Source organism: Crotalus tigris, unplaced genomic scaffold (assembly GCF_016545835.1).
Source record: "Crotalus tigris isolate CLP2741 ecotype Arizona unplaced genomic scaffold, ASM1654583v1 scf7180000019553.37968852642:3898890, whole genome shotgun sequence".
NCBI lineage: Eukaryota > Metazoa > Chordata > Lepidosauria > Squamata > Viperidae > Crotalus > Crotalus tigris.
Genome location: NW_024097591.1, coordinates 1,929,692 through 1,944,510, shown reverse-complemented (window position 1 = coordinate 1,944,510; position 14,819 = coordinate 1,929,692). Strand labels below are relative to the sequence as shown.

The 14,819-nt window shown below is 46.9% G+C and overlaps 1 protein-coding gene across 1 annotated transcript; it reads left to right on the top strand.

Annotated features, from left to right (window-relative positions):
• Positions 1 to 66: 66 nt before the first annotated feature.
• Positions 67 to 9,783, top strand: EFNA1 (ephrin A1). Its single transcript, XM_039363126.1, has 5 exons — positions 67 to 485; positions 6,464 to 6,759; positions 7,819 to 7,884; positions 8,579 to 8,629; positions 8,795 to 9,783. The coding sequence occupies exons 1-5, from the start codon at positions 385 to 387 to the stop codon at positions 8,908 to 8,910; spliced, it is 630 nt and encodes a 209-aa protein (XP_039219060.1). The 5' UTR covers positions 67 to 384; the 3' UTR covers positions 8,911 to 9,783.
• Positions 9,784 to 14,819: the final 5,036 nt, after the last annotated feature.

Here is a 14,819-nt window from a genome sequence, read left to right as displayed (position 1 = left end):
GCCTCCCGCCTCTCTTCCCGGCCCAGCAGGGGCGGCACCTCCGCCCAGTACTTAAACCGCGGCTGGGGCTGCTTGCTCGGCTTAGGAGAGGCAGCCAGCGCGGCACGGAGCGAAAGGTGAAGCGCTCCAGGGCGAGCTGGTACGCGCCGTCGGAGAAGGCGAAAAGAAAGAAGGAAAGAAAGTAGGAAAGAAGGAAGCAAGCAAGCAAAGAAAGGAAAGGAAAGAAGGCAGCAAAGAAAGGAAAGGAAAGAAGGCAGCAAAGAAAGGAAAGAAGCAAACAAGCAAAGAAAGAAAAGCAAGCAAGCAAAGAAAGAAGGAAAGAGGCAAAGAAGGAAAGGAAAAGAAAGGAAAGGAAAAGAAAAGGAGGGTCGAGACTGCGGGCCGATGGGTCTCCCGTTCTGGACCCCCCTGCTCGGTCTCTGGTGCACCCTGTGCCTGGCGTCTGGACAGAGGCACACGGTCTTCTGGAACAGCACCAACCCCAAGTGAGTTCGCGTCTCGGGGCGCTGGGAAAGAGGAGGGGGGGGCGCAGGGCAGGCAGCCTCTCGGCTCGGAAGAACAGACCCCCCCCCCACGCCTTCCAAGCCGTCGATTTGGGCCGGGTCAAGCCTGGCCCAGGGCTAGGCGCCCTCCAGGCGGGCTCTTGCGCGGATGGAGACGCGCGCGGGGGGGGGAGACCCCCTTCTCTCTCTCTCCCCCTTCCCGATGGGGGAAATGGTGGGGTCTCCGGTTTCAGCGGAGGCCCCCTCTGACTGGCCCGCGCGGCCACCCACCCAGCTGGCTTCCAGACCCCCCATCCCATCCCCCCCGCCCCCGCCCCACAAAGAGGGATTTGGATGGCTGGCAAATGAGCTTCGCTGCGTTTGGTTTCCTGAAGCGAGCCCACCTCCTCAATTAGACAGAGCGGAGCGGGTAAGGGAGCCGGGCCAGCCTTTGGAGCTGGAAAAAGAGGAGTCTTCCCCCCCTCCAAGGTCACGACCCGACCCCCATCCCTACCCACCCACCCGGGGCCCACTTCCAGCGTCAAACACGTCCAAATCTGTGCGTTTCCTCTCCTTGTTTTCTCCCAAACACCCCAAGTGGCACCCCCCCAAACCGGGCCCTTTAAATCTGGGGGCCGGCTCCAAACCTTGCCAGCCGTGTCCGCGTGCAAAAGGCCACGTTCGCACAACCCCCTTTCCTTCTCTCTGCTGATCTTCCCCCACCCCCACCCCAACCCACCACCACCCCTGCGCCTTTCTCTCTGTCTCTCTCTCTCTCTCTCTGCTCTCTCTCTCTGCTCTCTAGCATTTTTGCTGCTGAGAGCTAGACCCCCACCAAACCTTGATTGATAGCTGAGTCTCCCTCCTGAGCAGGAGAAGCCAACTTCGTTGGGGAGGGGGGGAAAGACTCAGAGAAAGGGGTCTGTTACGCGCCCCCCCCTCCCACCCGTCTCCGCCTTGGCAGGAGGGGATGGAAGTGGAGAGAGCTGAGAATTTGTAAACATCCAGTGTGTAGGCCTTTCTTGGCAGCCAGCCCGTACCTGGGCATAGCCACAAGGGCGTGAATCAGGAGGAGGGGGGGAGGGGGAGGAGATAGCCTTGCTAGGAAAGAGGGGGCAGTGCCAGTTGTAACTATTATTATTATTATTATTAGTTATTAACGAAGGAGAATATTTGTAGCAGGGTTGAAAGGAGTCCTTGGTGCTCTTTGAGCTACTCCTTCTCTTTCTTTCTCTCTCTCCCTCTCTCTCTCCCTCTCCTTCTCCTCCTCTTTCTTTTTCTCCATCTCCTCTTTCTCCTTCTTCTCCTCTTTCTCCCTCTCCCCCTTTCTCTTTCTCCATCTCCTCTTTCTCCTTCTCCCTCTCTTTCTCCCTCTCCTTCTTTCTTCTCCTTCTCTTTTTCCTTCTCTTTTTTTCTCCTTCTTCCTCTCCTCCTTCTTCTCCTCTTTCTCTTTCTCCTTCTCCCTTTCCTTCTCTCTCTTCCTCTCCTTCTTCTTCCTATTAATTATTATTATTATTAAATTTAGGGTAGAATAGTTAGGGTAAAGAAAACAAGCAAGCTCAGAGAGCACCAAAGACGACATCATCATCATCATTATTATTATCCGCCTATCTTGCCACGGAGCGCTTCTAGTATCAGCTACCTCTCGCTGCGCCTCCTCGCAGATCCTAGCAAAATTACCTCAAAAATTACCCTTAAAACATCCTCTTTAAGCCAGGCTAAGGTGATCAGAGACTGCCTTTCTAACCAGCTCCGCCCAAGGGTTTTGTTTTGAACGTGGCTTGCCAGTCCGGAACGACTTTCAAGTGGCGGGGAGTTCCAACGGCTATCTTTCTCCTCCCCGGGGGTAATTCTCTGGGCCTGAGTCTCGCCACTTCGGCGACGGTCTGCGAATCTGCCTTGAAGCAAGGCTGGGTGCTCCTGCTCTGAGGGGGGGGGGGACAAAATGAGAGTTTGGACTGGGTTTAAAAGTTGGGGTGTAAGGACCATGGGGATGGGGCTTGGCGGGGGGGGGGGAATCGAGGCAGAAGGAAGAAAGAGAGGATCTTGTGGCCCTGTGGGGGGGGAGGTTTTCTCGTTTCCAGACTGATCTTGGGGTGATGCACCTGGAGTTTGCAGGGGTGTGCGTGCGCCCGCAGGGATGTGCCTCTGAGCATAAGACGAGGGCCAGGTTTCCCTCCTGAATTTTTAGAGAGGGTGGATCGTTTGGGGATGCCTCTGGCGCCCGCGGGGTTAATCTCATCTGGAGGATTGTTTTGCACAGATTGTCTGGCTTTGCAGAGGGGGCAGCTGCATCCTGTTGTGAAAGCCTCCAGGCTGGGGGCTCTCCAGGTGGTCTTCTTTCCCTCCCCCCCTCCCCACCTTGTGCCCCTCCCCATTCCCTGATCATGTTTTGCAACCAGCCAGAACCAACCTGATTATTATTATTATTATTTTAGTTTTTTCCCCCTCCCCATTTCTTCCTTCTTTCCCTGGGGCTGAAATTCTAAGCAGGCTGTCCAGATGTCAGGGACTACACCTCCCCTGCTCCTTTGCCACAGGCCCATGGAGCGGAGATTGAGGGAAGAGAGGAAAGTGAAGGGGTTGGGTTATTTATTTATCTCTCCAATTTATTTGCCACTCATCATTTGGGCAACACTGGAATAATCAAGGAGCTACCGGTTCTAAATCCTCCTCGGCTCCAGAAACGGACTTGGCGATTTGGAACCAGCCTACCTCTAAGGGTTGTTGTGAGGGGGGATGCGGTAGAGGGAACATTTAATAGAAGAACAGACTTGGAAGGGACCTTGGAGGTCTTCTAGTCCAACCCGCTGCTCAGGCTATCCCGTTTCAGACTAGTGGCTGTCCAGTCTCTCCTTAAAAACCACCAGCGATGGAGCAGCCACAACTTCTGGTGGCAAGCAGTTCCACTGGTTGATTGTCCTCACTGTTAGGAAATTTCTCCTTCATTCCAGGTTTGCATCTCTCCTTGATTAGTTTCCGTCCTTTGCTTCTTGTCCTGCCTGCAAGTGCTTTGGAGAAGAGGTGGAACCCCCCCCCCTGTTATTCCAGCTCTGTTATTCTGTATTCTGAGCAGGGGGTTGGACTAGAGGACCTTGGAGGCCCTGTGATTCTCTTGCTCTCAGGATGCGGCTTCTTCTGCTCCGAGAATTAAGCGTGGGAGAAAATTAACTCTGAGATGTGACTGCAGAGAGGGAGCCTCCACTCGCAAGAGCAGTCTACCTTTTTGTCAGGGGTCAGACAATCCCCCTCCCCCAAAAGCTCGCTCTAGAAGCCCCTCACTCTGAGAACAATGTTGACTCTTCCCCCCCCCTCCCAAATCTTGCAAGCCCCCTCGAAAAAAAGGACCTGTACTCTGCATGTGCTCAGAAGCCCTCTTGCTTTTTCTGTGTCTCACCTTTGGAAAGACACCTCCCCCTCAGGGCAAAAATGAGGAGGGTCTCTCGCCTTTGTAGAGGGATTGCACTATCAGGTCATCCCCTCCTTTTTTTTTTCTTTTAAAGGGTGGACTTTTGATCAACATTGCAGAAGTTCAACCAGGTGGAAAATCTTTGGCAAGACCAGGCGGGGGGGGGGGAGTTAGTAGGGGGAGAAGCCCAGGCTGGTCAGCCAAGTCTTCTTTTCCCAGGGCAGGCGCCCTGCTGGCCTCGGGCCTCTTCCTTCCCGCCAGCCCTGGACAGCGGCCAAGGGACGGCGCCAGGGTTATCCGGGGCAGGAAGCCTGACTGTTTTTCGGGGACAAACATCTTGCAAAGTTTGAGACAGAAGAGTTGTTTTGTCAAAGCGCCTGCCGATGACAACTCTGGGGGAAAACACAGAGGGAGGGGCTGTGTTTTTTTAGGATTGGCAGTGGGGGGGGGGGGAAGAGAAAACAACCAAGGTGGTTATTGTGGGCGATTCGAATCTGGCCCCAGGCGAGGCCAAGCAAGATGTGGGGAGACATTCAACTCTGAGATTGAGTTTCTTTTTGTTTGCAGCCAGTCGTGGGATCCCGGTTTAATTTCCAGAGCCCACCATCGTCGTATTTCAGGGCAGCCCTCCCCCCCCCTAATTTCAGACCTGGGGTGATGGGCACCCCTCTTGCCCACTTCATTCCTGCACCCCCCTCTTTCCTGACCCTCCCTCCCCACCAAAAAATTGCCATCTCAAGTTCAACCCGCCTTCCTTTCTTCATGCCAAGAACACTTTTTCCAGATGTTTGGAACAAAAGAAGCCAGGGGAACATCTGAAGAACATCTGGAGGGCGCCCCATTGCTTGTCCGGGACTGGGGATCATTTATTTTTTTCATGGGTGGTTCAGGCAACACACACACACACACACACACACACACACATCTTCCAGCTCAGCTAAAAATTCTCTCTTTTTGCTGCATTGCTTTTCGGCCTCTCCAAAGTTCCTTGTGTGTTCCCCGTCCAACTTAGCCAGATGTGTTACAGGGGGGTTGCCCACCTTCCTGGGTGATCTTTGCAAACGGGTCAGATCCTGGGTGGTGTGAAATCCCCCCCCCAGGGCAGGGAGGGAGGCAGGCTGGGTGGGTGGGAAGGGAGAACCCTCTCAACCCATCTGTATCTCTCTTTCTCTCTCTCTCTCTCTCTCTCCCCCCCCCTTTGGAGGCAAGGATGCTAAAAGTTGGTTTATTGCTCCACCAAGGATCTGCCGCCCTGGCGGTGTTGTCAAACCGGTTTGGGAGAAGCCTTAGTTTGTTCCTCCATTCCCAGATGTGTGTGGGGAAGCGGATAAACCTTTAATAACTAATTTCACCCTTTGGAATGTGGTTTCTCCAGAGACCGTGATAGGCTCACTTACGGTAGTAATAGTAGTAAAGTTGGAAGGGACCTTGGAGGTCATCTAGTCCAACCCCCTGCTCAGGCAGGAAACCCTACACCATTTCGGACAAATGGCTGTCCAGTCTCTTCTTAAAAACTTCCAGTGTTGGAGCATTTAAAAAAAATGACAATAAAAGGTTATCTTATCTTATTCACAATTTCTGGAGGCAGGTTGTTCCACCGGTTAATTGTTCTAATCTTCTGACCTTGTTTAATGACCGTTTATAACGGCACTGAAAAAGCAATTTAGGGCTGTTTTCCACACTTACGACCGTTCCAGCTTCCCCATGGTTCACGTCATCAAAATTCAGACCTTTGGCCACTGACTCGTATTTACGACAGTTGTGGGGTCCCGGGGTCCTTAAATAAGCTTAGCGTCCCAGCTAGCCCAGGAAACTCACTTTGGCTGGGGCTGATAGGAACTGGAGTTATTTCATAAAGTTTGGAAGGCCTTTGTTGATTGTGGTGTGATGGTTAGCTTCAGCAATTCCAAGACACGCTCGGTTAAAAGAAAAAAAGTATTTAATTTCCATTTATTGGATTTGCAAAGGCGCCCGATTGAAAACAACACGATTAAAAAGAGATTTAAAAAACCAGCAAGGAAGAGGAGATGGTAAAGCCAATTAATGTATTTAAATAGCCAAACAAATTTCCAGGGAATTGAAGATATGCCTAGCAAATCTGGGGGGAAAAACACCCCCGCTGAACGGAGAATAAAACTGGATTTGAAATAATCCAACCTCAGGAAGAATACCATATGGTTTAATTGTTAAATTGATTGACAGGCCTCCTCTTTGTTATTTAGCTAATGGTGGCCCTTAAGATGCTCTTGGTCAGCCTGTATAGAAATAATCCTTGATTTATGGCTACATTTAAGCCAGGCAGTTGTTATCACACTTAATTCCACCGCTCTCTCTCTCTTTTTTTGTTTTTTGTTTTGCTATCCTTATTTTGCAAATCACCGCAGTCATTAAATGAATCACAAGGTCGTTAAGCAAATCTATCTTTTCTATCTTGACTCTAGATTTCCTAAAAGCAATCCATTCTTTGCAGGGTCTACCTTGCAGGGTTCTTGGTAAGGAGGATTAAGAAGACACCGAACGAAGTTTGAAAAAGTCTGGAAGTTTTTAAGCCTTCTTTTTATATCGGTTTCAGGTTTCAGAGGGAGGATTACACCGTCGAGGTGCGTCTGAACGAATATTTGGATATAATCTGTCCGCACTACGAGGATAACAGCGTCCCCGTCCATTCTATGGAGCGCTACACCTTATACCTGGTCGAACGAGAGGAGTACGACACGTGCAAACCACGGTCTAAGGATCAGGTCCGCTGGCAATGCAACCGGCCAGATGCCCTGCACGGTCCGGAGCGGCTTTCTGAGAAATTCCAGCGTTTCACGCCGTTCACCCTTGGCAAAGAATTCAGGGAAGGCCATGAATATTATTACATCTGTAAGTCTGCTTTTCGTAGGCTCAAGCTGGTTTATATTGGCGGCAGAAAAATGAGGCGCAGTAAATTTAAAAGATAAAATACAAGATTAAAGGGTTAAACTCATATGCTAGGATGGGGTTTTTGCGATTTCTCGTTTAGCCATGACACTATTTTAATTTTTTTTTTTTTTTAGATATTATCAAAGGTGAGCCTAGCATCTCTCCGGCAGCAAAAAAAATAAATAAAAAAAATAGAAATCTGATTTTTCTAGCATAGCCTCTTCTCGATTTACAATGGTTCAGTTGAGCCCAGTTTCTGCTGCTAAGTGAGACAGTTCTTAAGTGAGTTTTGCCCTAACAGAATAGCAGAGTTGGGAGGGACCTTGGAGGTCATCTAGTCCAACCCCCTGCTCAGGCAGGAAAGCCTAGACCATTTCAGATAAATGGCTGTCCAATCTCTTCTTAAAAACCTTCAGGGGTGAGGAATGAATGAATGAATGAATGAATGAAGGAAGGAAGGAAGGAAGGAAGGAAGGAAGGAAGGAAAAAAAAAAGAATAACAGAATCAGAGAGGGACCTTGGAGGTCTTCTAGTCCAGCCCCCGGCTCAAGTAGGAGACTATGCCATTTTACACAAATGCTTGTCCAACCTCTTCTTAAAAACCACCAGTGATAAGGAAAGGAAGGAAGGAAGGAAGGAAGGAAGGAAGGAAGGAAGGAAGGAAGGAAGGAAGGAAGGAAGGAAGGAAGGAAGGAAGGAGAATAATAGAATTGGAAGGGACCTTGGAGGTCTTCTAGTCCAACACCCCACTCAAGCAGGAGACCCTACCATTTCAGACAAATGACTGTCCAATCTCTTCTTGAAAACCTCCATAACTTCTGGTGGCAAGTTGTTCCACTGGTTAAATTTGGCTCCAAAACCACAGCTGTTTAAAAAGATGAACGCTCTGCAAATTTTTCTTGAATACTCAAGGCTAAACAAGGGCATATCTTTATCCTTTGCTCTCCCAATTTTCTGTTTTCTCTGATGCTCGCCAGAATTTTTAATTGTTTTCCTCTTTTTTTTCTCTCTCTTGGTTAGCAAAACCGATCCATCGGCACCGAGATTCCTGTCTTAAATTGAAGGTGAAGGTGGTTGGGAAGAAAAGTGAGTATTTTAGCGTTTAAATACTTAATTGCTTCTCCAATTCTTGTTGTCTCAAATCACCAGAATTACCTCCAAAAGAATATTTGTAGGACGAAGGGAGCAACGTCGCCACAGTTACGTCTTTGCATTGTTTCATGGTTCAGACTTACCGCCCACTGTCTCTTCAGCCACTTAGTGCGGGACCTTCAGGTGGTCTTTTTTTAATGGCGCCTCATTTAGCGACCACTCAGAGTTGCGACAGTGATGAAAAAGTAATTTGACCTCCCGTCCCGGCCTTCGCAGCTTCTGTGGGTCTGTGAAGTGAAGCAAAGCTGATTGCAAAATGAATATTTCACTTAGGGACTGCTTCGCTGAACAGTTGCCGGTCCCCATTATGGTCGCTAAATGGGGACGACTTGAAGGATGCTCCAGATTCCGCGTTACTAACTTAACCACCCCAGGAATTCAAGTAACACAACTGTGGCGGGAAAGGCCATCAAACGAGGCAAAACTCCCTGAACAAATGTTTCACTTAGTAACGTAAATTTTGGGCTTGATTGTGGTCGTAGGTTGAGGACTACCTGTAAAGCCCACCTGGAGAAAAAGAGAGAGAAGGATGTGAGGTTCAAGCTGGAATTGGAAGGGGGTCTCAGGATTCAGCGTATCCTGGTTTTGGGGGTGTCTGAACTTAACCGTGTTCTTTCTTCCGTTGTAGCTCAGATACCACCCGGTCACATCCCCACGCAGAAGGGACCGCTTCAATCAGGTAGGTCCAGAAATGGAATTCTGGGAAATTGTGGGGCTGGGGGTGTCCTCACCCCATGGCTAAATCATTAGAAATCCATGGGGTCCTTACAAGACACGGGTGACCCTCTTCCGCGCAGGATGAGACAAACATCCCCCTTATTTCTTTCCTTGCTCATCTCCGCAGACGATCCGGATGCCCCGATGTTGCGCAGTGTGGGGTACAATTCTGCTCCCCGATTTGGCAGCCCCCTGCCCTTCATCAGCCTCTTGCTGCTGGTCTTCATCTTTCGGGGGCCCTGAAGGGAATCTCGGACCCCGACTGAACCCCCCGGATTGAGCCAGGCAGGATGGACTCCGATGAGGGTCCACGCAGCGAGCGAGACAGCACCATGGGTCTTCACTATTATCAAGCTCGAAACCGTTGGTAGCACGAGGCGCGAGGAGGCATGACGCGCGACATAGGCGTGGGAAAGACGGCGTGCAAATCAGCTCACTTGTTCTCGAGAAAGATCTTGTTGGACTCCCGGTGAGGAGAAAGCGACGCGGTGAGCTGATGACGTGTCCTCCGCAGGTCGGAGACGTGTCCCCCGCGAGTCAGAGATGCTGAGGATCCTGCCAAAGTTTGATGGACTTTGTTGGACTTTTCAAGCAAACTTGATGGGGACTTTTTGAGCAAACTTCGTTAGACTTTTCGAGCAAACTTTATTGGACGTTTCGAGCAAACTTCGTTGGGACTTTTCGAGCAAACTTCGTTGGACTTTTCAAGCAAGGTATATAGACACAAGCTGCTTCCAAAACCACCCAGTCCCCTCTGGACCTACAAAATCATGTGAATAATTTAACAGACTTAAAAAACAGGCAGGACCTGAATTCGGGGAGGATCCCCACCCCAGTGTCTTTGATCTTCCCTTCATCGAATTTTTGTCCTCACAATTCGGACGGAAAGGCTGTGTCCAAAGGATATGGATTCAAGAACTTGGATCAGTACTATTTATTAGAACGAAAGGTGAAGGCGATGAGCCCAAGGATCGCAATTTCAAAAGAGTGGAATTCTCAAGAAAAAGGGGAAAATTTATTTTCTGTTATGCTTTTTATGGCGGGGTATTTTTTTTTATTTGTAAAAAAGAAAAAAGAAAAGAATAAATGATGCCAAATAAGCTGGCTGTGGTTCAACTGGGCGACCTCGTTTTGTGAAACGAAAGGGCGGAGTGGGTGGGGAGATCAGTGGGTGGGGCCTAAAGCAAGGGGCGGAGCCCGGCAGCAGAGGCAAAATGATAGCTTTTCTTGCTGGAACAATTCTGTAAATGGAATTTATAAAGTACAAAGGCTAAAAATCTTCCTTGCAAATTGTTTTGCTTTGATTTGATCCCAACTATTATATTTCCTGCCTTAAGGGGCACAGGTGAAGAATCTTTGAAGCCTGATGTTATTATGGTCTGTTAAAATGTCTGGAGTGATTTGTTTCAGGGATATTGGGGGAACCAGATGGCCCCAAAAAACTTGCCTGCCGTTTGCCAAGATTTTTCAAAGCTCCTTTGATGCATTTTTAACGATGCTTTAAATCACCTTTTCACCTGGTTTTCTCCCTGGCTGATAAAATACGGTTCTTATTTCACAAAAGAACATAAATAAAACGAGGGGAAGCACTATTGGAAAACAAATAAAATAAAATAAAAGCAGGAATCCACCGGTTTGCAGTCCTGAAGTCAAAATCCACACCCTTGCAGAATTTAGGGAGGCCTGCGCCAGTGCCATCAGGGCAAAACAGGTTTCTAGTCCTCAAGAATGCGACACTTTTAACGTTTTTCTGTCGTAAGCCGCTCAGAGTCACTGGCTTTGGAACGAGACCAGCGGCAAATAAATGTCATCATAATAAATAAATAAGCTCCGCCAAGCATTATTTTACGTTATTTGTTTAAAAAAAATATTGTTTTTTTTTTAATTGCAATATTGTGCCTCAATCCTGGAGGGCGAAAGGACCGCGACTGGCGTCATGCATGCTCCTTAGCCCGCTGCAGAATCTGGATTTGGCAGGTTGCAAAGCCGATGTAATCTGGTGTTTGCTGAAGCCCGTGCAAACAATCCGTGGTTTGCTTAAGGGCAAGCCATGTTGTTTGGGGCGGAGATATATATATGTATATAAGTGAACTCGGCTTTCCACACTAACTTTGCTTGTCGGAAGGTTGCACAGCTGTCATAACACAAACACACAAAAACGAAGTCTATTTAAAATATGGGTCATCTTCATTGTTTTACAATGGCTGTTAAAAACTGACTGACGGGCGTTTTTCACACTTAACGACTGTTGCAGCATCCCGGGATCAAAATTCAGACACTTGACAGCTGACTCATATTTATGACTGTCGTAGTGTCCCGGGCTCGCGTGATTTACCTTCGGATGCTTGACAACTGACTCACATTTACGACAGTCGCAGCATCCCCGGGTCAGGTGACCCCCCCTTTGGCGACCTCTTGGCAAGCAAAGTCAGTGGGAAAGGCTGGTTCACTTCACAACCTTGTGAAGTGAACGAGACCGTAAAATGGGGCAAAACTCAGCAATTGACTCGCTTAGCAACGGACGTTCGGGTTCAATTGTGGGCGTAAGTCAAGGACTTCCCCGTATATGAATTACACCTAGTTGCAAATGGCTGAATTTTGATCCCAGGACCGCAGGGATGCTATGACGGTCCTAAGTGTGACGAAGGCTCCCAAGTCCCTTTTTTACAGTGCCCTTGTAAAGCAGTCACGAAAAGAGGCGTCGTAAGCTGAGGACTGCCTATAGCAGCCGTGAGCCATTATTTCAACCTGGCCCGCCACAGAAAGCCAGAAAGAGAGACGCTGGTAAATCAGAGAGGCAGTTAAGAACCTTTAAGCCCTTGTTTTGAGAAGAGGCATCTGTCTGTGCCAGCTAAACTGATGGAGAGAAAGGGAAAATTTGTCGAAAGAGGAATGACATCACAGTCGGCCAAAATATTAAAATAAAATGCGCTGGATGTTTGAAGGACTCTCGCAACAATGGAGATTCTTTTCAATTTCTTCTTTGTGTGTGTGATGGCTTTCTTTCTTTTTTTTAAAACAAAAATCAGGATTTGTGTGTGTGTGTGTGTGTGTGTGTGATGGCTTTGTGGTTGAATTCAGGAGAATTTATTCGACGGTGGCAGGACAGCACAGCCGCGCTAACTGGCTTGTCCTGACTTGTCGGGCTGAGTGTGTGGTGCGTCCTTGCGTATTTCGCCTTTCCTTTCCTTTTTTTAAAACAAAAATCAGGATTATGCTGCCCCAGCAGGTTTGGGAACTGAGAGAGTGACCCAGCCAGACAAGTTGTGTTATTCAGTGGCGGGTTTTGTGGCCCAACTGGAGAAAAACAAAGGAGAGGAGAAGGACAAATGAGGATCACGGTTTATGTTCTCGTTTTTTCATTATTATTATTTTTTTTTTGGCTGAGATTTTTCTTGATGTTGCTTTCAGGATCTTGTGATTGTCCCTGTTTTTTTGTCTTTGGGTATTTCTCTGTCTGTCTGTCTCTCTCTATCACTTATCTGTCTGTCTATATCCATCTGTCTATCTGTCTACCTTACCTACCTACCTACCTATCTACGTATCTACCTACCCATCTATTTATCTATCTATCTATCTATCTATCTATCTATCTATCTATCTATCTATCTATCTATCTATCTATCTATCTATCTATCTCTTATCTCTTTGTCTATCTATATCCATCCATCTATCTGTCTCTCTCTCTCTCTCTCTCTCTCTCTTATCTGTTTGTCTATCTATATCCATCTATCTGTATCTATCTATCTATCTATCTATCTATCTATCTATCTATCTATCTATCTATCTATCTATCTATCTATCTATCTATCTCTGTCTATCATTATCTATCATCTCTCTATCTCTATTATCTCTCTCATCATCTCTGTCTCTATCATTATCTATCTATCTATCTATCTATCTATCTATTCATTTTTCGATCAAGTGGGTCTATAGACAACATACTTTAAATTTCTGGATGAACAGGGTTTCGCTCCAATCCAGCAGTCCTTGCTTAATCTACTATTTTAAACCCCACCCCGCTTTCCAAGGCAGCAAAGAAATATTTGCTGCTAAAAGGCTGCCTGAACTGGGAGAGGTTAATGAAGCCTCCTGGTTTAAGTGCAGTCTACCTGGAGCTGGTGGACTCCAAGGAGAATGCAAAGAAAACGTAGAATTGCACCGCAGGGTTGAACTATCTTGGCAATGAGTTTTTAAGGAAGTCTTTTCTTTTTTCTTAGCGTAAATTTGAAAGATGTATTTTTGGGGTGGGGGCTTTTGACAGCACAGCCTGGCTGTTTCTCTCTCTCTCTCTCTCTCTCCCCCACCCCCTTGGACACTGAATTACTCAAACATTCCAAATTCATTAACACAACTGTAAAAGTTGAGAAATTCAAGGAGGTGTGAAGCTGGTAATTAATGGGGGGGGGAACCAAGCTTGGTGGGAAAATAACATAAAATTCAAAGTTTTTTTTCCTCTCCCCCCCCCCCCTTTAATTCCTTTTCTGATGATTTTAATCCCAGGGCAGGAAAGAGGGAGAAATAATTGATGGTAGGTCTTTGACAAACAAGAGATTTTTGCTTTTTTTTTGTTTTGCTTTTTTTAAAAAATAGGCTCCGTAATTATAAGAAGCTGTGATTTTCAAACACACAAAACAAGCAGAAAGGAACGACAAACACGGACCTTTCTTTGAATAATTCTGTTTTTTCCCTTTCTTCGGCTTTGAGGGTTGCAAAGACCCTCAAAAAAAAAAAGTGCAGGCCCCCAAATTAGGCACTGTGTAGCCTAATGTTTTGCAAAATGGACTTCAACTCCCAGAATTCACCCGGCTGGGGAATTCTGGGAATTGAAGTCCACCCATCGTGTAAAAAAACAAAACAAAACACTGGTTTCTTTGGAGAAAAAACAAAACAAAACTGAGATCAGAGGGAAGATCTTATTCTGCTCTCCTGTTTCTTTTAGGGGGTGCAGAATTTGCTTTTGGGTGTGTGTGTGTCTGCCTCAAGTGCCCATGAGCTTGGAGTTTTCGCTTGGCACAGCCAAGCGGGATGAATTGTGCTTTTGGGGACACACCCTTGAGGATAATGCAATTAATCTGTGCGAGATTGTGGGTGGCAGGGGGAAAAAAGTGAGTTGCACCCCCCCAAATTCCCTCCTTCTTTGTGTGCCAGATGATATGATTAAATTGAACAATAATGAAGGTATAAGACTTTCACACGGCAAGTGGCATTGATTGATTGAGTCAGTCTTTCATTCCTCATTCCTTCATTCCTATCCTCTTTATTATTGTTATAAATAACTCAAAGTAATAAATGTACCGAGTGCTCTTCCTCCTCCTGTTTTCCCCATCACAACAACCTTGTAAGGTAAGTTGAGCTGAGAGGGAAGGGCTGGTCCAAAGTCACCCAACTGGATTTCGTGCCTAAGGTGAGACTAGAACTCACCGTCTCCTGGTGATTGTTCCAAAGTCACCCAGCTGACTTTCATGCCTATGGTAGGACTAGAATTTACTGTCTCCTGGTGATTGTCCCAAAGTCACCCAGCCAGCTTCCAAGCCTAAAGCAGAACTAGAACTCACTGTCTCCCGGCGATTAGTCCAAAGTCACCAGGTTGACTTTCATGCCTAAACCAGGACTAGAATTCCCTTTTCTAACCTGATGCCTTTAACCTACGAAACCGCTTCTCGATTTATCTTAAATGTGTTGATTTAACAGTTCAACAATGGGCTTTGTTTCTGGTTCGGCCCTATGGGAATGATGTTGTGTTATCCCCCCTCCCAATTCATTTTTTTAAAAACAAAAAAAGCATTGAAAAGAAAAATAAAATAACACACCCCCCCCCAGCAGATGGGAAAGGCCTGTCTGTACACACCGCTTGCAAAGACCGGATTAGCCAATGCGGGTGGGATATAGAGCCGGCTTAAAAATATACTTCAGAGTTTGTTTTTCAACCAAATATATAATTAGGCTGTAGGTTACGGAAAGGGTAACCCAAATATATATATATATATATATATATATATATATATATATATATATATATATATATGTTTTCATTCTTCGAGGGAGACAGAGGAAGAAAGGATATGCTGTTGAGACATGGTTCAGCTCTTTAGATAGATAGATAGATAGATAGATAGATAGATAGATAGATAGATAGATAGATGATTTAC

What these genes read in the sequence shown, in the direction of transcription:
- EFNA1 (XM_039363126.1), top strand. Translation starts at nt 385, where the DNA reads ATGGGTCTCCCGTTCTGGACCCCCCTGCTCGGTCTCTGGTGCACCCTG. An exon ending in GAAGGTGGTTGGGAAGAAAA is followed by an intron (nt 7,885 to 8,578) that starts GTGAGTATTTTA and finishes CTTCCGTTGTAG; the next exon opens with CTCAGATACCACCCGGTCAC. An exon ending in GAAGGGACCGCTTCAATCAG is followed by an intron (nt 8,630 to 8,794) that starts GTAGGTCCAGAA and finishes TCATCTCCGCAG; the next exon opens with ACGATCCGGATGCCCCGATG.